Below are 21909 nucleotides of genomic sequence, written 5' to 3'. Positions count from 1 at the left end.
ACTAGAAGGATATCCCCTCTAGAGAAGAGACCAATCCAGGCCTGGGAGGTAGCTGTATCTATCTACCAATCTCGTGGAACTCCCTCCATCATGGCCTCAACCATAGCCTTGGCTCCCCTAAGACCATGTAATCTTTGCCTCTAAGTCTCATGTGGCAACTCCTCAAATGCAAATCAATCTCCCATTGACATAGCAACCTGTATAGAGAATCTCCTAACAAGTATATCTGCTGCCTATTAATGTGGCATGACTTTGATCTCAAATAATTATTAAAAAGAAGAGATTGTCTCCTCTTCTCTTTGATAGCAGTCATGAGAAGCTACTAAAGCCCCGAAGATACAAATCTCCATGCTCTAATAATGGCAGCCACAAATCTGACCTCGAAGCTCTTTCCTAAATCTTTGGTGCTCATCTCCTAAAATATCTAGTGAAAGTTCGGGCTGCCATGGTCCATGTGTAGGTGTCATATCCTGTAGCCTCCCCATCAAAAGTTTCTTCCAGGGCTCCTCGCCTGGAAGCAAACCCCTAACAATGAGCTTAACCAATAAGGCTATGCTCTAGCTATCTGGATCTATGATCCCTAATCCTCCTCTAGATCTAGAGTATATGATGACATCTCAAGACATCTTCACTTTGGTCGAGGCTCCCATCTCCCCCCAACCAAATGAAGTTCCTAATAAGATGCTTCACCTGGCCAATGTATGACCTAGAGAATGCCCAACAAGAAGTGATGCACCACATGGTCACCAGAAGAGCTTGGTTGGAAACCACTACTCTACCTACTAATGAGAGTCTCGTCAAGCTTCAATATAGAAGCTTCTAGCTAATGCTCAAAAGGAGAGGTTCCAATTGCTTCTCTGAGGTAATGCCAAACCCCACATGGCATCTGAGATATCCCATAGTTGTCCTACAAGGAACCCATGTGAAATCCTCATGCACTTGCCACTCCAGCAATTTAGTGTTGCATGCCAAAAATCCATAGGATTTGTGCCAACTAGTTAGGGCCCCTAATGTTCTGCAAAATGTCTCCATGGCCGTAACAAAGGCTCTAAAGTTACACTCATCCCCATCCAAGTAAACTGATGTATCATCAACAAACTCTAGAGTCCACATCAAGAAGCTCCTCAAACTCGAGGATGGATAGCCTAATGCCTCTAATACATGTAGATTTGTCTCTCAAAAAGGAGCTCATGGCCTCTGCTAGAAATAAAAATAAGAAAGAAGCTAGTGAACATCCCTATTTGACCAATCTATGAATGCTCGCCAGCCATGACCTAGCTATGTGCTGAAGAGTGGAAAGCCGTTGCTCCCCTGACCCACTCCTTTCGAAAGCCCATCCTCAACATTATGCCCTCCGGGAACTCCTAATCCATGCAATCATATGCTTCTTCAAAGTCAAGGAGGACAATAAGATCTTGCCTCCTAGATCTAGCAAAAGCTGTGGTCTCCCAAAAGGCGAAAATGTTATCCAAGTTGTTGAGCTCTCGGACAAATCATGTTTGAGTGGGGAGTATAATATCGAACATCAATGGTGATAGCATGAGACTATATCGCCTTTGCAAGGATCTTGTAGGTAGTTCCAAGCAAGGTGATTGGTCTCCAATGTGTGATCTTGGGGATGAGATGAATCAGCCCCTCGGAAAGTCTCCCTACCATAGCCCCTAATGCCATAATCTCTGTACTCATAAGATCCCAATAGCTCATAAAGGACTTATCTAGTCCATCTTCCCCTAGATACTTGCCTAAGGGCAATGCCTAAAGTGCCTCCAATTCCTTCTCTGTAAAATGAGTCATCAAATGTTTGTTCATATTGTCAATAACCACCCTTTGAGTGCTCTACCAAATTCTCTCTCTCTTTTTTTTCATAATGGATGTTATATTTATAAAGTACTAAACGACAAAAGAGTTACAAAAGTCATGGCAAAAATCTCTCTCTCTCTCTCTCTCTCTCTCTCTCTCTCTCTCTCTCTCTCTCTCTCTCTCTCTCTCTCTCTCTCTCTCTCTCTCTCTCTCTCTCTCTCTCTCTCTCTCTCTCTCCCCCACGAACGAGGCTCGCACAGACACTACAGGAACTGGAGGTCCCAACCAAAATGCGATGGGGGATACTGGCACTATACGAATCGGTAACGGGCCGAGTTCGGACACCAGGAGGGCTGTCAAAGGAGATAACCAGCACCATCGGAGTCAAGCAGGGATGCCCACTCTCACCCACCCTATTTGGCCTCTACATTGATGAGATCTCAGAGTACATAGATAGATTGGGCGAGGAGGGATCAAGCCTGGGAGGGACACTGATACCCATCTTACTATATGCGGACAACATAGTCCTCATCTCCAGCACACCCTAAGGGCTACAACGCCAACTGGACGGACTACAGGCCTTCTGCCAAGACAAAGACCTAATTGTGAACCTGGGGAAAACCAAGGTCATGGTGTTCAACACGTCAACCCAATGGCTCCAACGGTCGGTACCCCCCTTCACATACGGCGGAGAGACCGTGGACGTGATCCAAAGATACGTCTATCTGGGGATTACATTCTCTAGACCGAGATTTACCCTGAGAAAAGCAACAGAAGATAGACTAACCCAAGGCTATGCAGCCCTCGAGTCAATGGAGAACCAATGTGCCCGTATACAATTCCAGGAACCCCAGACAAAGCTCTAGCTTTTTGACACCTTGTTCACACCAGCCCTCCTGTACGGGGCTCCCATATGGGGGTCCAGTCTCTACCACATGCGGAGGGCCCCACAAGATCAGCCACTACCTAAGGAGGAGGCCACCTATGAGGGATGGGAGCAGATGGAGAGACCCTTAATACTTATGATCTCACGGATGATCCAAAGCAAGCCCTCTGTACCACACGAGATCATCCGCGCAGAGCTGGGGGCACCGCCCCTCGTGGCTGAGGCCCTCTTCCAGACCGTGACCTTCTTGCACCGAATATGGGACCTGCCCCGGCACCAGTACCCCAGACTCGCCCTAGAGTCATCCAAACAGCTAGCAACACAAGGGGACACTGAGTGCTGGTATGCCCGAACAAAGACCTGGCCACGGCTCCATGGCCTGCACATGGACCACCTCCCCCCACCACAATACAACCTAGACTGCCCACACCTGGAGCTCAGCCGAGAGGAGGTGAATCGCATCATCAGAATGGATATCATCCAGACAGACACAGCCAGGACATGGGTGACCCCCGCGTCGGAACTAGGAACCAAGAAGGCTTTCTACCGAGAGCACTTCCTGCACATCTCCCCGGATGGCTTCATCACCCGCCCAAGCTACATGGACACACACCTGTCTCACGGGGTCACAAGTGCCATCGGACAGATCCGCATGTCCTCACACCAACTACGGGTCGAAACGGGCAGATAAGGGGCCAACCCCCTCCCCCGAGAAGACCAAATCTGTCAGCTCTGCCATCTCGAGCCAGAGACAGAGGAACACTATATCTGTAGATGCCCAATGTACTACGAAATCCGGGGACGCTTCCACTGCCTATTCAACGAAGGATTCGGACCACTCTCCAAGGTGATGGAATTCAAAGACCAAAGATGCCTGGGGCTCTTTCTACTGGAAATACGACGCCACAGAGGCCACCTCCTACGAACCATGGAGCAAAGACAAGGAGTCACCAACCAACGCACACTCAATGAATTCTACCAAATACCAGCTACCCTCCCCACCACCGAGCCCCCACCAGCCCAACCGGCCTCCCGACCCCAAGGGACCACCTTAGAAATAGCCACAGCGAGAGGTAAAGCCCGGCGCCCACGCCCCGCCGGCCCCCGTCCCCGCAGAAGACACATGTCGAAGATACAAGGGATACTACGTCGCCATCGGAGGACCCTGCCCCGCCGCTTTAGTCTCTCCATGTTAGATCGACCCATGTGGGACATCCTAGGATGAACACTCCAGGAGCAGTTCCACACCGCACTAGGAGTACCTCTAGATTGTATCTACTCTAGATATCATTTTGTGCCTACTCAATTTAGTTCAACATAGCATAAATGTTAGCTTCACTAGGACTTTTGAAATCTCCCAGACATTTTGTATGCAACATTTTGGTCTCATAGGCCAACTTGGCCTGTTGTAGACGTTAATATAACTTTCTTTCTTTCTTCTCTCTCTCTCTCTCTCTCTCTCTCTCTCTCTCTCTCTCTCTCTCTCTCTCTCTCTCTCTCTCTCTCTCTCTTCACACACACACATATCCAAGGAGCCTAGTGATGGATCCTAGTAGGGTTGTGTAGTATTGTATGGCCACATGTCTAGGTCTCCAGAGAACCATGTGCAATGGATCCATTGTGAATATATGCTAGGGTTTGTACTGAGGAAACACACCATGTACGACCAAGACTAAAACACGACGACTCAAATAGAGACAAACCTCCCCTAAACGCAAAATGCAAAACACAAAACCTCAAAACTCAAACACAGAGACAAACACAAAGAGAAGAAACACTAAGTGAATGAATGCTATAAATGAATGTAAGAGTGTACAGAATGCCCAAGGGTAGAGCAATGCAGTGTCGGAGAGTGACATCCACCGGAGACGGATCCCAAGTGCTATGACCACCAGTCGGAGATGAGAGAGTGCTAAATACTGAAGGGCAGTAGACTAGTCACCAAAACACAGCATTCGAAGGCTAAAATTCGGTAAACATAATAGTGCACTACCAAAGAAGGCTGAAAACAGATCATCTGAGGCAAAGAATTGTCGGGTGACAATAGGAGAGGTGTTAGTTGATGTAGACGACCTGCTAGACAACAAAAACGTAGGTACTACGACAGTCGTCCGATGGGTGAGATGGCAACAACTTGTCACCTGGCACCAGATGCTGAAAACACAAGTGCTATGATGACCCAGTAAATGAAGGCCTCCAAACAACAGAGCGATGGCTGAAAATAGACCGTCTAAGACTCTATAGTGATGGGCTGCAATCGCTGATGGCTGGATAGTAGATGGTAGATGGCCGATGGCTGAAATCTGCATGGTAGAGTAAGAAACCTGCACAAAAGAATGAGGCTGAATGGTGGGAAACCTATCTATTTATAGATGTTGAAGGGTGCTCCAAAAATCCAGGGTTTGGAGGACTATGGAAATTCTCTCAAACCACACACTAAATTTACATTTTTCATTAATTAAGTGTGTTTTGGGGCTATTTAAAAATGCTAATCAGCTATAAAGCTTGTTTTCGCTCAACATCTATCAGCTCTCCTAAGTCTCCGAACACCTTCTCTAGAGTGTTTAGGCCCTATTATGTGGAGAAAATCCCTATTAACCCTGCCGCCAAACTAAGTCCAAAAAGAAGCTCTTGCATGGAATATATACTCCAATCTAGCTTCATTCATGGCAATCTTTGCTCTAGCAATATGCATCCTCTCAATTGTATTGGCTGTCTCTCCTCCTCCTTTTGTAAGGCTGCCAATGATGCTCTAGTGGCTCTTTCCTTCTCTAGAAGGCTATGTCTCCTCCTTGTAGCCTCCTCTCTAAAGAAGAAACTAATCTCCTATAGACGACTCTCATCCAAGTCATTAGCTGCCCGTCAAGCTAAGAAGGTTCTAGATCACCAAAACTTATGTGATTGTCTCTATGAGATCATCCTCATAGAATAAGTGCTCTAGAATCCTAACACTAGAGTGCAGTCCCCCTACTCTCTCAAAAAGAAGCATCTGAATCAATGAGTGGTCCGAGCTGGTCTGTCAAGTATGATACGTGTAAGGCCACCTATATGTCGCATGCCCAGTCATCCACATAAAATCTATTGATCCTAGAGAAAGTCTTTACTCCTACCACCCTATCTCTCTTGGAGAACTAAAGTGAACCTGTAGTCTTGCCAAACTCCACAACAAACCACAGGTCCTGACCTCTGATCTGGAATAAGAACTCCTCCCAAAAGCAGCTTGCTCTCCTCCCCTAATGATTTCTGTGCATCTACCTCTACTGTCCTCAAGGGCCTCCACCATGTTAAAGTCACCTCCTAACATCCAATGATCGACCTGTGGTTGCAGAGACTAACTGAGAGTAGTTTGGAACTGTCTCATGTCTTGCTAGCCATTCGGGGCATAAATGTCCAACAGATCAACGAGTGTCTTCTCCACTCTCACCAAAACCCACATGGGTCTCCCTAGAACCAAAATACCCTAGCTCTGTACCGATTGAGTCCATTACTCCCCAATGCATACACGTACTCCAACTTGTATCTCAATGACACCCACAACTCCTGCCCAATAACTGTGACTCTGACATGGCAGTACCTTCCCACAACATCAGGATATCTTATCTCCCAAGAGATGGTGTTTCTATGACATGAGAAAATTAATCAATCCTCCTACTACAGATCTATGCAAATCCTATCGCATGAGGCTCTAGGCTTGCCTAAGTGCCGCCCTCTGAAGCCTCGTATGTAACATGAGAATATCCTCATGTGGAGTGCATCTCAACCTCTCAGACTGGAATGGTTCTGCACCCCATGTGCCTGCCTTTGTTGCCTCCTAGGATATACCTTATCATGTGTCCTCTCAAGTATCTTTGCTGTGGGGTGAATGGAGGGAAGTCCTCAGAGTAGGCATTTGATTCCTCTACCTCCTACTCCCTCTCCTAGGTCATCACGGCCTCCCCTATCTGTTGTATATCGAATACCTCAGATGGGCTGAACTCTGGAAGCACAGCTTGGTGAGGCGATGGTCTAGGGGATTGTGGCATATCTATAGCCTGTTGTTACTCTTGAGAGGCTGCTAGTGTCATTGCCTCAATGGGTTATATCACATCTGGATCCTGCTGCAATTCTGCTTGTTGGGGTTGTACAGGGGAGGGGGAGATGGAGGTTGCATGTGTGAGGAATCGTACGAAGGGTGCAAAGGTGAATGAGGAGGTTAATGGCATGTCCATGGCAGGTTTCAGGTGTGCGGAAATACTATGTCCTGGGAGAATTGGGAAGCAGTCCCCCTGCTTCAAGCAGAGGCCCCCTACTTTTGCCTGACAAGTCAAAGTAAGCCTGATGAAACACATGCAAAATGACTAAATTGTTGAAGCGATTGGCTCCGCCAGACCCTACAGCCCTGATGTTTCTAGCCCTGACCTAGGCTATGAAAGCTTTTTCCGTGTACATCGCAAAAACGGTATCAGAATCTTCATGTGACTTTCTTATGCAAAGAAATGTGCATTTCAAGCTTTCAGCCCACACATGCACATTATACAAGCATTTCATGATCATGCCATCTTGTTGATTGTAACTGTCTGTTCTGGTGGATCTAGCCCACACTTCAAGGCATCAATCTTTTCTGTGTGCGAGTCTAACCCTGATATGCGTGAGTTCTGGTCACAAGCGCCCAATCGGGCCATATAGGTGGAAGTGTGAACTATCTTTTCTCTAACCCACCGCGTGGGTCCACCATAACCTGTGACCACTCATCAGTGGCCAGCTCCAATGCACTTTTCTTTATATCTAATTAGTGCAAAGGAAATAAATCTAATAAATCATTATATAGACAAATTAATGGAAAAGGATACAAATTCTGTTTCTATAGAGTTGTGACAGGCAGCCTCATTTGTTTCATGTACATAATTGCATCATCAATTTGTTGCTCTGCCCAAGGAGATTCTTTTTGAAACCATTGCACAAAGACGAGTGTAACCAGCATTGCTCGACTAATGAAAAATGCAAGTATAGTTGATGCATTGCTGAAGCCAAGATAAGTGGTTACAAAAGTAGCAAGATGACTCTGCAAAGAAAGCAAGACAGTCAAATAAATCTTTCAAGGCTGCATTTAAAGCAGAAAAAGGGTTTACAAGACAAAATGCTACTTGAAAAACACTTCTGACTTTGAAGGATGCTAAAAAGTGCTTGCTTTGTGATGACAAAGGACATTTGGTGTTAGGTTAAAATTCAGTAGCACGGAGACTCACACACACTCATATTGAACAAGTGAACAACAAGAGAGACGAGAGTTGTTGGTAGGTCACATCCACTATGTCAGAATGATAATGAAAGTACAATCCCTAAGGTACTAAAGTACCCACACCCACTAATGGGTGTTCACATGATCAAAAAACCCTTCTCCAACTAGAAGGTAAAAAGTGTCCATAGACAAGGAAGCGTTCACACCACAGCTACGGAGAAACACAATAAGTGTAAAAAACCCCCCTCAAGTGAATGATGTGAATGTATACATGGAATCCACATATCAATCCCCAAATGGTAATACACCTAAAGCCTGGCAAAAGGCTTCAAACTTTTCCTTAGAAAGAAAGAAAGAAAGAAAGATATATTAACGCCTACATAAGGCCAATGTGGCCTATGAGACAAAATCCAAAGTACATCCATGTCTAATGCGATCTCATCAGTAAGGTAAAGACAACATTACAAATAAGTGGATGGCCTATGAAACAATACTGAAAATAACCATACGATGGGACTATACTAGGGTTGAACCATGTGTAGTGTTGTTCCATTGATAGAAAAGAAAAGGAAAAGGAAAGGAGAACCAGATCTGATAGAGCCATGTACAAAAGTGTGGTGGAGACTATGGGATGTAGCTGATCTCAAGATCTGCACATGATCTCAGCCATGATGCAGTCCCTAGCTGCTTCACTGATATGCCTGGTGGTGAGTCTTCGATGTCTCATGATAATGGCTCTAATTCGACTGTGGTGTGGCCTCCTCGGATGTGGTCCTGGTAGACAGGGTCGTCGTGCTTGACGAAGGGAAATGGCTCTATCCAATGTGACTCCACAGCGTGGCCTGTAAGGTGTCTGGCAGGGTGGCTCTATCTTTGCTAGGCTGGTAGTGTCAGTAGGGTGGGCTCTGTAGAAGAAGTTGTCACTGCTCTTTGTGTGTGTCCTTTTGGATGAGCTGGCCTCCTGTCTCGCAGTAGTGCAGTTCGGCGTCTCTCGAGCTCCAGGAGGAAAAGACCTAGGCATCTCTGGTTCTCATACTCCATGACATGACGAAGGGGTCCAAATCCATCACGGAAAAGGCAGTGGTACTGTCCTCGTATGTCATAGTATACTATGCATCTGCATATGTAGTGCTCCTCCGGTGTGACTAGGGTGTCAAACAACCAGAGTTTGGTGCGGGGCTCCTGGAATTATATGTCAGCACATTGACTCTCGAGTGCCCCTAGTGCTGCGTATCCACGTGCCAGATGTGCCTCTAATGCCCCTCTCAATGAAAAACGTGGGCCAGAGAAGGTGACTCCCAAATAGGCATATTCCCTTACATGCTCCAGTATGTCTCCCCCAAATGTGAACTGATACATAGATCTAGTCACCCATGCTGATGAAGTATTAAAAACCATGGTTTTGGTCTTCCCAAGGTTCACTGTGAGGTCTTTATCTCTACAGGAGATATGCAAAGCGTCTAGATGGCACTGCAATCCCTCTGATGAGTCTGAAATGAGAACAATATCATCTACATACAGTACTATCAGTATCAACACCCCTGCCAGGCTCTGGCTCCAGCTCCTCCTCCTCGGTCTATGTAATCAAACACTTCATCTATGTATAGACTAAACAATGTGGGTGAAAGTAGGCATCCTTGTTTCACTCCTATGGTACTATCAACCCTCTCTGATAGCCCCCCAGGTGCTCGTACATGACCTGTCACTGCCTCATATAATGCATAGACACCCCATCGTATACCCTCTAGTACTCCAATGTCCTGCAATCTCTACATGATGCGTGTACAAGGCACAGTATCAAAAGCTTTGAGAAAGTCTACAAAGCAACAGTAGATCCTCTTGCGACCCTCCTCAATAATGGCTCTAAGTGTGAGAATATGGTCTAGCATGGTATATCCTCGTCTGAAACCTGCCTGTGTCCTTGTGCTCTCTTGCCTTGCATTTCAGCCCACTCACTGAGTTCATGCTCCAATATAGATCCATATATCTTGGCCAAAGTATGACCGATCATGATAGTCCTGTAGTTGCTAGGAATCAGGGGATCACCACTTTTAAATAGTGGGATTATAGTATTGTTTGACCAACTCATAGAGAAAACTTCACATACTGCTCTATTAAACATATGTGCTAATATAGGTGCTAATATGTCACAAGCATGTGAGAAATGTTTTGCTACTAGTCCATCCTCATCCTGTGCCCTCTCATTTTATAATCTATAAATTGCATCCCTAACCATTTTCCATGTGAAGAATGACCACTGTGTTGGCCTACAAACTTGTGGGGGTTGCATAGGTGTAACGTGTCCACCTGTTCACTTGCAGGACACGTCTTAGCAGCCCATCGGGAAGAGAGTCCAGAAAGCGCCGCCTGGCACTTCCACGGAATGTCACGGGGTTTGCAATCTAGGTCTTCCCGCGTCTGCCGCGAAGCGGAAGCATTCCGACCGTTCCCACTTAGGACTGACCTGAATCAGGGTTTTCCTAGTGGTCAAATTCCTAGAATGGCAGCTAGCGTCGAACCCCAGGCGAACTACTTTATGCAGAAACGTCAGGGTCGAAGCGGATTCATGCTGTACTTGGTTCAAGAAGAATGGGAAACGAGAGGGATGCAAAGCTCGACCTCTCTGCCCATAAGGCATAGTCCCATTCCGTTCCCCTAAAACAGCACAAATCGGGACTCTAGTATCCTAGATTCTAGGTCAACGTTCCTTGCTGTTCATTTTCTTCGTGAAAGGTTCCCTGCTGTCGATTTCATTTGAGAAAAGTTCCTGGCCAACCGGGACCACCCATCCGTAGGACGGACCCATGGCCACATCCACCGCACTTTCCTCGGGATTGCTTTAATTGTCTAATTACCTACCACATTTAGTTGGACACGCATAAAACAGCTGCCTTAATTAGCCAATTAAACACCGGTTCCTTCACATAACTTAAACACTGACATAGAAAAGCAATGTCAAATAAGTTCCCTTTTCAACAATTGATCTTATTTATCAGTCTTTGGAATACGTCATATAATCCAGCCCGAAGGCTAATCCATAATCCGCCCGAAGACAATCCATAATCCGCCCGAAGGCAATCCAGCAATCCACAGGGATTACTAATCCAAGATTTCGCCCGTAGACTAGTATGCGGGCCTCGAGATCCAATCCCGAGTCACGTCGGCCTCTTGTGCAGGGCTCGGAAGGCAAGGGATTTACAGCCAGAGCCTCCCCTGGCACCCAAGCGTCCTCCTGCTCCAAGTAGCGCCCAACGGAGAGACCTCTCGCGGCGGATTCGGCCCACGTTCCTGGCATGGCTAACAACCCCCTTGGTTAGGGTCAAGCAGACAGTCGGGGGTAACTGATACTGCCTCTCCCTTCAGGCCTTCAACCTGAAGTATTAATTATCTTTCCATCTTTAGTTCATTGAGCAAAGAAATACAAACAGTGCTCCTAACTTATACAAACACAAACAATCCAGTGGTCGTTTTATTTGGCCCACTGCTAAGGTGTGAATCCATCTCTCCGAATGCATCCAGCATTCGATTTGGGATCAATTGCGACTTGGCAAGTTCCCCAAGGGTTTGTTTGTTTACCCTTTTATCCTTGGGTTAGGGTTTATACCCTGTCAACCCAAATTAACCAACACCTTAGGTTCCTTAAGTTAAGACAGTAAATCCTGGCGACCGTGTCGCTTTAACTTGATTGATCCTTTGCTTACTAGGCAATACATAACTTCCCTTAACTTAGCAAATCAGCCCAAGAAGGGTGATGTAGCAGGATGTCTACTCATCCTCTTGCAAGTTAGACTTGCACTAGAACCCGCCAACCTTGTTCTAAGGAGTGGCAACTCTACTTTGTGATTTAACACAAACATGCGACGTTGCAACTTGTTGCACAAGTATCGCACCTCACTCATGGGAACATTTCACCCATCAAACAGTGTTTCTTGGTCAAGAAATTATGTTTGGCCAAGATATAGGGTTTGGGGTGTCTTCTTACCCAACCCAACGCTAACCTTGCTAGGCCAATAACGTTTGGGCCTAGGGTTTTTAGGCTCAATCGGAATTTTAGTATTAGGTCGTTCGATCCTTAGGGTAAAAACCCTAGATCGTTAGTGTATGGGCGGCGTCCAATTAACCCAAACATTCCGTGAATGTGGGTAGGACTTTTGGATTTGAGGGTCTCGACTTGGCGACCAAGTGCAATACTAGGCAGAATTTCTAACGTGCTAAACCCTAGCTAGCACTTGAGGTGTTCGTTGTACTAACTAGTTATGCTTATACGAATCCCTTGAGGGTTATACCCTTACAAGTGATTTAACCAATCGGTCTACTTGTCTTGCGACAAGAAACGATCTCTTCTTAGAGAGGCTAAACTTGTTCTAAAGGTGTAAATAGTTGCAAGACATCACATTACGTGTAAACATGTGATTTATTTCTTCTATCCAACTATAAGGTTTGTAATAACTATTTCTTTTCCTTGCAAAAATCATGATGATTGACAATTCAAGAAATAACTTGCACAAAACCTACATAGATTTATATCAAGAGTTTTGCCTACAACCTTTCGTTTAATGCAATTGAATTTCAGGCTTTGATATAACATGCAACCTTTCCTAAATACAACTTCGATAAATGAAGTTCATGCATCACGAATATGTGACATGCAACATTTTCTAGATACAACTTCGATAAATGAAGTTTATGCAAGACGAATATTATAAGACTAATGTTGACTTAATCCATTCTACAAGCATCTTCGCATGCAACATGCAAGTCCATGGTTTCATTTCCATGCCATGCAATTCTTTGGACAACATCTAACGGATGTTAACGATTTTTCCTCATGCGAATCACAACAAGGAAGTTATTGCCTAAATGCAATATACGCTTGTTCCTTCTTGCAAGGAAGACCAGGGTGGATTTAAACAAATTTTTCATCCTTTTAAACCTAAGCAATATGTGTTTAGGCTTGTCACTTTAGAAATGCACGAAAAGGGCAACATGCAACTAAGCTCGTAAGACGGATAAGTAATTTACATTCATAACTTTGGAAATGCACGCCATGCACAAATTTTCATAGATCGTCCAAGGGGATAAATTCCCAAATGTATTTTAACTAGGCTACGTGAATTTGAACATGCGTAAATGCATTCTTCCCATGAAATTTAACGTGCCTAATACATCGCTTAAATGCGAAATCATTATTTTAAGAACCTGGGCTTGTGGGCTCGTAGGGATGTCCACGCATATGCTCGGGTTGGAGATTTCTGCGCGTGCGCCTTGCATCTTTTGTTTTGGAGCCATCGTTGATGTTGTGGAATTTGGACTCCGCAGTTTGTCCTTGCCTCTACGCGATCTTCGAATTCCTTCCAAGCTTGGCAAAACAGCCTCAAAATCTGTCTACTTCTCCCTCGCGCAAGAATACCCCTTTACAGGGTGTGGGTTTTAAGAACCCGGGGAAAAAACCGCGTGCACAAGGCTTATGGAAGCCTTATCCTTAGAAGCTTCTAAGGAAGCTTCCAAGAAGCTTCTGCTTTACAACAGAATGACGTAGAAGGAGGGAATGATTGGGAAAGGGAAGAGATGACGACGAAAAGGAGGGGGAGATTATGATGATGCGGCGGTGGTATGCGCGGTGGCCTAGCGGACTACGGCCGTAGCAGGGCGGCAATTTGGCGGCTGCAGCACGGCGTCAACTCCCTCAAACAGCACGGCACGGTAGCAAATCGTCCTCTTCTCTCTCTTTTCGTCGTGCCTCCCCCCAAGCTCTAAGAGGGAGGTTATATAGGCTAAGGAAGGGGGGGGGGGGAGATCCACCACATGGAGGCTTCATGCCTTCCCTCCCTCATGCATCCCCACACCACACTCCCCCCTCTCTCCACTTAACTCACTCCTCCACACACTCCCTCTCCCCCTGCCATGCATCGGCTGAGGGGAGGGGTAATTAATTAAAAAAATTGCACTACTTTAATCATTTATCCATTTGCCTTTATGTAAGGGGCGTTTCTTGTGCGGCTTACGGTTTTTAAGCCCCGGCCTCATTTGCACAATGCGGATGGGCTCATTATTGCACGTCAGGGTAAGGACTTGTCACTATCATTATTCCGTTGCGGCAGATGACTTTGCACGGCTTTTGCGTGGGCGTGTGGTGATCAAGGTTCTTTAATATTTCGAGCGGAAATATTACAATAGGTGGCTATCGTGGCACGTCATACAGCTGTCTCCCATAGCCAAGCCAAGCATCTGGTGATGTAATCTATATGGGGGGTTATCTTTCATGAAACATCTTCCATGTGCTCTTGCTATCCCGCCCCAAAAATAGCTGATATATCTCTGCTTTTGGTTTCACTAAGTAGTCTCGTTTCTTCTTCCGCACAAGGCGTTTGAAGAACGCCTTTGCTTGGCAATGTGTCTGAGTGCCTAGCTCCACTTCTCTTTGTAAGCAAGCTCGGGTGACTCTACACTCATCATACCAGCTATTTTGGGAAGCAATAGATCGTGTGGGTCTACATCGGGGCAAGGTGTGTGGGAATGCATACATGATTGATCCATGTATGGCCTCTGCTAAATCCCTTGTACATTCTTCCAACGATCTACTCAAGTCCAATGTGTATAAACTAGTCTGAAGAGAACCACTGTAGATGTGTGAGATGTCTTCTGTAAAGTAGTATTTGGGATGTCTAGGGAGGCATGGTGTTTCATGTTTCATATGTACACAAGAGAGCATGAATGTCAAAATAGCATGATCTGCTGCTATGCCAATTGGTCTCTTAGATATCTTAAAGTTTTGGGTGTCCGGTATCAATGTTGGTGAGCCCATCAAGTAGTCCACAGTACTTGCCCCTCCTTTGTGATTCCAGCATGTCAAATTGTCAAATCCTCGCCATTGTGGCAGACCATTAAAGATGGCTAGTCTATGTACACTTCCCAAAGTCAATAGGTGTGTCCTATAGGTACTCACTTCTTTATCCTGGGCTCTCCTATGTAGGCCTATTTCATCTATGTCGATCTCTTTGAACATGACATTATCATGCATATAAAAGTCACTTTGTCTATCTCCAATGCGTGCATTGAAATCTCCTACTAATAATATGTCCCCAATGCTAGCATATCTCATGATATCCTCATAAAGTACATCAAAGGGAGATCCATCTCGTGTGGCATAGGTAGAATTTGCAGAGGAAAGTAGCATATTGCAATGAATATATCCCATGGTCTTCCTGCATGTATCCTAATCCATAAATATCATGCATCATCATCTCTTTTCATTACTTGCACTCTCCCTTTGAGGTCTTCCCGGTATAGTATGGCCACACCTCCAGAACCCCTAGTGCTTCATGGTTTTCTAGCTACTGGACGAAATACACCTTTCCACTTGTATCCCCACACGTCTGGTAGTCGGCTACCTTTACATTGGCGTGTTTCTATGTATATTGCTATATCTATGTTTCGGAAGCTATCTTCAAAGTAACCAGCATCCAAGCGTAGGGCTCCATTACAATTCCATATTGACATCCAAAGTGTCTCATAGGCCTCGTACCGTCATGAAGTCCTTTTGTCGGTGATGATGACTCGTCCATCCCTATAAACAACCCACTTTTCCTCTTTGCGAGCCTCTGATACCTTGGGCATGTATTCTCTGCGATGGGCTATTTGTGCTAGGGTAAGGTCCTCATCCAAATAAATCTTCTCACCCTTGAGGGCTCTCCTCTTGGAGAGGAAGACCTTTTTTTTCTCTATATCCCCAAAGTGAAGAATTAGAGCCTTGGACTTAAGAGTCCTCTTTCCCCACTCTCCAAGCACTAATGATAGGTACGTCTGAAGCCCCAATTTTGGCAGCAAGTGTCTTAGCATCTTCTTGTGGGTTGCTCTTCTCCTCCCATCATACTACCTGTACATTGTCGGAGGGGTTTTTGTCGAAAAGTTGTATCCACCGAGGATCAAAGATAAAAGAAAGTAGAGATAGGAGATGAAAGAGAAGATAAAGAATACACAAGAGGTAAACATAATAATGACAAAGCACAATGAATCAAATCAATATGTATTGACAGAACCTAAAATCCTTTGTCTGGCACTACTCAAAAGCACTCTCCAGGCATTAGATCTCTTGGAGCTTCTTCGTATAACAAAAACGTGGATCGAAATAACAGCACCTTCTCTGCTACTCAGAACCCAAATCTGATGGCTCCGTTGGCTTTGGAAGGGGGGTAAAACCCCAAAACGCCTAATTAAGGATCTCCCAGATCACTCCTTCTTCTTCCAGTTCAAATTGTAGTTTTCAGCCTGTCAACAGTGATCGCGATGCACGCGATTTCATCAATCTGTCTTTTTTATGAAAAATCCAATAACTGACTGAAAAAGCCACTTGCTTTTTGCATACTATCCTAATCTAGAAGCTTTCTTAGATTTTTGGATATGTACAATAAATAATAGGCTAAAATTGTCCAAAATCTAATATTTTTGGACCATCTATGCCACTCGCACTAGTACTAATGACCCAAATCACATTGACTCTCTTGATCAATAAGAAAGTCAGATGATGATGCATTCCATGCTTTTTCACACCGTGTCCACATAGCATCACGACATCCACCCCCTCTGAACCTGCACATCCTCTGGTATGTGCCAAAATCCACCGGAGCATAGTAATGTCTGAGGTAGCACAACTAGTAATCATACCCAATACCGGCAAACAATCGGTCTCGATGACTACATGAGCACCCATAAAATACTCCTTATCACATTTAAGGGCTGTCACAATTCCCCATAATTCTCTTTTAACCTGTGGATAATATTCACACTTGAAGTGTATAAAACACAATAAGTACCCAAAACTGTGTAACGTAGGCACATAAAATAAAGGAAAAAATCCTAAGTGCACAATCTGTAACCTGGCAATGGCTCTAAAAGCAACTGCAAAAGCATCAAGCTACCATAGTTTACATGTCCCATGCAAGCATACCATAACTCCGCGTGTAACATAGCAAGAGTAAGAGTGGACGCTAAATAGACCAATTGATCAACTGAAAGAGCATCCAACTCATATAACCCATGATATAGAGTGCCAATTAAAACCAAAGTCATGTGTTCCTTATCTCTCACCATGCATCTGTCATCATCAAAGGTGACCTACAAACCACACCGTGCCAAAGAAAAAATAGATAACAAATTCTTATTTATACCTAGCACAAACAAGGCATCTTGTAGGCGCAGAATAGAGTTATCAATGGCTGTCACCACAATCTCCCCAATACCTCTAACAAAGTATGATGCATTGTTGGCACACTGTACAAACTTGCCAACCGGGGCTGTAACAATAGAAGCAAACAAATCTCTGTGAGATGTGATGTGCCTAGATGCACCAGTGTCAAAAAACCATGTGTCTACATCCTCACTAGAGCTAAATGCTCTATCAGCCCAAGAAGGGTCATAATTGCATGTATAAAAACAATAGTCCATATCTGCAACAAAGGACATTGGCTCAGTAGGAGTGGAAGCTGCATCAGAAACAGACATCCTTGACTCTATCTTCTCCTTGGCTATGCGCTTTCTACACTCAGTGATGTAGTGGCCTAGCTTTTTCCAATAGTGGCACTTACCCTTCTTGGTTTATGTGTCCCCTTGTTTCTTATTGCCCTATGAAGTGCCTGAAGTCCCAGAACTCTGTGGAGCATTCTTTGCTTGGCTACCCTTGCCCTTTTGTCGTGCCATAAAAGCCTGTTCAAAGGCTATAACATCCACACCATTGTTCTTTCATGTTTGCTCCTCCTCTAAGAGCAAATTGACCAACTGAAGGTAAGTAAGTGGCTGTGGGGCAATCCTCATGGTGAGGTTAAAGGCCACATGAAAGGCCAAGTACGAGGGCGGCAATGGATTTAAGGTAGTAGATATCAACTATGCATCTGAGTAATACTCATCAACATTCATAAGCTACTTACGCAAGTCCTGAATTTTATTTAGGTGATTCTGCATAGAATCACCCTCATCCATCTTCGCTATCTCAAGATCTTTCTTCAAGAAAGAGATGCGGATCTCATTCTTTCCAGCAAACATCTACTCCAACGTCAGCCAAGCTTCTCGTTAAGAAGCTGCATACCAAATGTGAGGGATAATAGACCGTTGAACTGCCAATTCAATTAGCCACAAAGCTTGTGCATCCCATGCCTTTTGTGCTGCTGATCTTTGGGGAAGTGGCTAAGCTGGAGCAAGCTAAACAGGCTCAATTGCCCGTTGTCCACATCCTCCTGGAGGAGAAGTAGCAGGAGCCACGACTCCAGGCCTAACTTCTTCACTCCTAACATAATCCCAAAGATTCTTCGCAATCAGCACATTTTTCATCATGAAGGACCAGAGTGAATAGTTGTTACCATCCAACCTATCCTCCTCGGATACGTAAGTAAATACATCACCTCCCTAATTTGCCATGATAAACAATGCTTATTAGAGAGCAAAAGAGTAATGTCCCAAGCTAGACTAACATGGAAATCTCAGAATTTCCAGAAATTACAGAAGTAATTTGCTGTAATTAGCTAAATTGAAGCACACTTTGTCAAAGCTGTTTGAAATGCACACAGTCCAAGGTGTAATAAATACTCAGCAGCACTATAGATGCAAAAGCCACGAAATTTATTGTCCCAAGAGAAGAGAAGAGAGAGAGAGAGAGAGAGAGAGAGAGAGAGAGAGAGAGTGTGTGTGTGTGTGTGTGTGTGTGTGTGTGTGTGTGTGTGTGTGTGTGTGTGTGTGTGTGTGTGTGTGTGTGTGTGTGTTAATCGTGTCCCAGACACGTATTGAAGCTGATAGTGCCTGCCCGAGCAAAAGCCCCTTCCCCAGAAGTGAATCTGAATTTAAAAATTTTAAAAAAAAAACTTGTACCTCTGATTCTGAGCTAACAAGTAGCAACTGGAGGTCAATGTGGGTAGACGGGTGCAGGTTACAGGCAGTGCCCAGGTCGCTTGCAGGAAGAGCACACCGGGCAAGAAGGCGCAAGAGCTGGACGAGTCGCAGGGCACAAGCTGCAAGGTGGCACTGCTGGTGGAGCTGCGCGGATGGCTGATGGACAGGCACTGGGATCTGGCTCCTATGGAGGTGCCACTAGCTGACTGGACTGTAGTGCAGGCAAGTGTTTATTATAGGCTGCAAGGCAGCGCAGCTGACCAAGCTGCGCAAATGACTAACGGGACTGGGTGGCGCAGACTGCAGGTTACTGGTACAGGGCGGGGTAGCTGACGGGGACTCTGGAGCAAGTGGCAACCTCTGATGCAAATGTCAGCTGGTGGTGCTAACAAGCAGCTGACCAAGTTAAGGGAAGAGCAGAGCTGGACCCTGCTGCTAGTTGCAGAGCAAAGGGAGAGAAGACTGAGTTGAACACAGCTCTGATACCAACTGTGAGAACAGGAAGGGATCGAAGCTCAGCTGAACACAGCTCTGATACCAACCGTGAGAACAAGAAGGGATCAAAGCTCAACTGAGACTGCAGTAGACAGTGTAGAGTGTGAGAGGATGACACCCAATGCAATAATCTGAAGTGTAAGGTGCAAGTACAAACTACAACCCTTGAACCTTAGGGCTGTAAGAGGGTGTTTCACACCCAAAGTGTGTGAAACACAATAAGTGCCCAAAACTGTGTAACATAGGCACATAAAATAAAGGGAATAAATCCGGGGGAAAAAACCTCTCGTACGGAGAGTAAAAAGTGCCCCAGTGTCCTACTAAGGATCATCGACACTCCTATATGAGCGTAGGCATTAGTGAAACCCAACAGCTCCTCCATCTTCTGGTGCTACCTTCCATCATCAGCCTAATTAGGTGCCCTCATTGATCCCTTGCACTATATGCAGGGACTAATCAATCCTTGTATTCAGCATTCTTTTAGAGTTCAGTGCAGATTGTCTTCTTCCATTGCAGTCCCTTCTCTCTCCACGTTCGTGTTTCCTCTTCCATAGCGCATGTTCACAGTTACGCCCTTTAAGCTTATCATCAGAAGAAGAACACAAAAGTGCTATGAGAGTGAATGAAGATAGGAGTTAGAGAGAGATCCTTGGGGCACTTTGTGGTCAAGATAGCCCAATCAAATAAGAGTTCAATAGTTCAACTAGTCAAGAGAAGACAGAGAGTGCAGCAGCAGTGAAGTGAATGTAGCGAAGAATCACAACCAACACACAAGACTCAGCTGAAAACACAAAACACAAGTGCGTAGGGTTCAAATCAGAAAAACACAGATTTTACCAGCCACCAAGAGCAGTCCACCCACAAATGCAACCTGAAGAAAGGTGCAGTACAGTAAGTGACAGGGAAACCAGCCTTTGTGACAGCAGATCCAGCCTCCACAACCATTCAGCACCTAAAACACAGGGTTTTACAGCTTCAAATGCAGAGAAAAAATGTTAACCAAGACCAGAAACAGGTCACCCAGCACCAGAAATAGGTCGCCCAGCAGTATCACAGGTTGCCAAGTTGCAAGGAGGTACAAAGCTGAAATTCAAGAAAGGAACATTCCAGCAGCAGAAACCAGAGACTTTCAGACCAGAGAACTGAGTAGCAGCACACAAAACCAGCAAACCCAGCAACATTGATCATCCAATACCATGTATGACTCTGCAGATAGTCAGAAGTGAGAAAGAGAAACTATGATCGCTTCATAAGATCTTATGGACTCCACCATGTAAGGGCATGTAAGGGCATTGGACTCCAAGATAATCAGAAGTGAGAAAGAGAAAGTATGATCTTATGGAGTCCACCATGTAAGGGCATTGGACTCCATAAGATGAAGCACAAGATGTGCAGTACAATACCAGCACAATGATCACCAGCAGCGATGCCTCCAGTCTCCCTCTCTCCAAGGATGCAAGATGATGCGATACAACAAGAATGAGAGGAGTGGAACATATATAGAAGCCTCGGGACAAGACACAAGACAACTGAACAGACCTAAATGAGCCACCCAGCTGCCTCTGTTAGGCTCCCTAATGCAAGCTAAACACTATGCATAAAGCCCATGATACCTACGAAAGTAACAGGCAATCTGTTTTAGAGTAGGAGTGTTGTTTTGAGATTAAGGAGGTGTTTCAAAGAGATAACCTTTCCAAATTATTGTTGTCCATCTAGGTCTGAGAATTTTTATTTTTTAACTTTTCTTTCCCTAGTTTTTTGGTGTCCAAGAAACATCAAGCTGCATAGCTAACTGATTTATCACTTTGACAACCTTACCATTGACTTTCTCAACTTGAAACCTTGTCATAGAGCTGGTGTTAGCATTTTCTGGAACGTTCAGCTGTTACATTGGGGTAGGTTGGCGTGACATAGTTGGACATCTCTGATGATGTCCAAATTTGTGATGTGCATGCAAAACATGCTCCCGCAGAACCTTCCCATTTAAGGCTAAAATGTTTTTTTGACATTTCCCCATCTTCTTGCTTCATTGTAATAAAGGAAGGGGCTTATTTTTATGCCACAAGGTATAAAATCTGTTCCTATTTCTTGTTGGATGGACAGGGGTAGTAAGCTGGTATTAGATCTTCTATATAAGCTGGACCATGAAAGGGTACAGGAGTGGATTACCAGGATCAGAAGCAGCCTATTGATGCAAGACCTCCTTATGAGAAGTGCTCATCAGTTTACCACTAAATTACCTTTCTATCTTTCTGGTTCAGATACTCCACAACAAAATAACCACCCAGTTACAAAAGAAGTCCACAGAGTCGGTAAGTTAGAGATAGCTTACTGATGTCACTAGTGGCTGTGTTTTAGGGTAGTCGACGGGCAATAAAACTGCAACAACATGCTCCCTACCTGCCTCATCACTTTCAAAACAATCAAACTATGCAGTGTCAGTAAAGCATCTCACATCCTTTCAAGTTTCCAAAACAAAAATCCATGAAGCAAAATGTGAAGGAATCGGATTACAAGATTCGAAAGTGCAGTTCATTGAGACCTGACCCAACAAAGGCAAGTCGATCCAGGCCCAAGTTGCTTATCTGCTATCACAACAATGCCTGTTCAACAGATGGAGGAGAGCTAAACA

General features: G+C 44.9%; 1 protein-coding gene across 6 annotated transcripts in view; it reads right to left on the bottom strand.

Moving 5' to 3' along the window:
* The window catches only part of LOC148034516 (zinc ion binding protein), a 66597-nt gene that overhangs the window by 38776 nt on the left and 5912 nt on the right, over positions 1 to 21909 (bottom strand). For 4 of the 6 annotated variants that reach the window (XR_015691089.1, XR_015691088.1, XR_015691086.1 and 1 more), the window contains 2 exons: positions 21792 to 21862; positions 21610 to 21688 (listed from right to left, as the gene is read on the bottom strand). Coding sequence is in view for 1 of the 6 variants with exons in the window: in XM_087679453.1 (XP_087535579.1) it covers positions 21610 to 21688; positions 21792 to 21862 (150 nt within the window). In the remaining 5 variants the exon portion in view is untranslated. The remainder of the gene's footprint in view (positions 1 to 21609; positions 21689 to 21791; positions 21863 to 21909) is intronic. The other 2 variants (XR_015691087.1, XR_015691090.1) reach the window with 1 other exon arrangement.

The sequence above is a fragment of the Lygodium microphyllum genome, chromosome 6 (genome assembly GCF_053477565.2).
Source record: "Lygodium microphyllum isolate KBCC chromosome 6, Lygodium_microphyllum_v1.1.10, whole genome shotgun sequence".
Classification (NCBI taxonomy): domain Eukaryota; kingdom Viridiplantae; phylum Streptophyta; class Polypodiopsida; order Schizaeales; family Lygodiaceae; genus Lygodium; species Lygodium microphyllum.
Note: the sequence above shows the minus strand (reverse complement) of the source record. Positions and strands in the feature narration are given on the sequence as shown.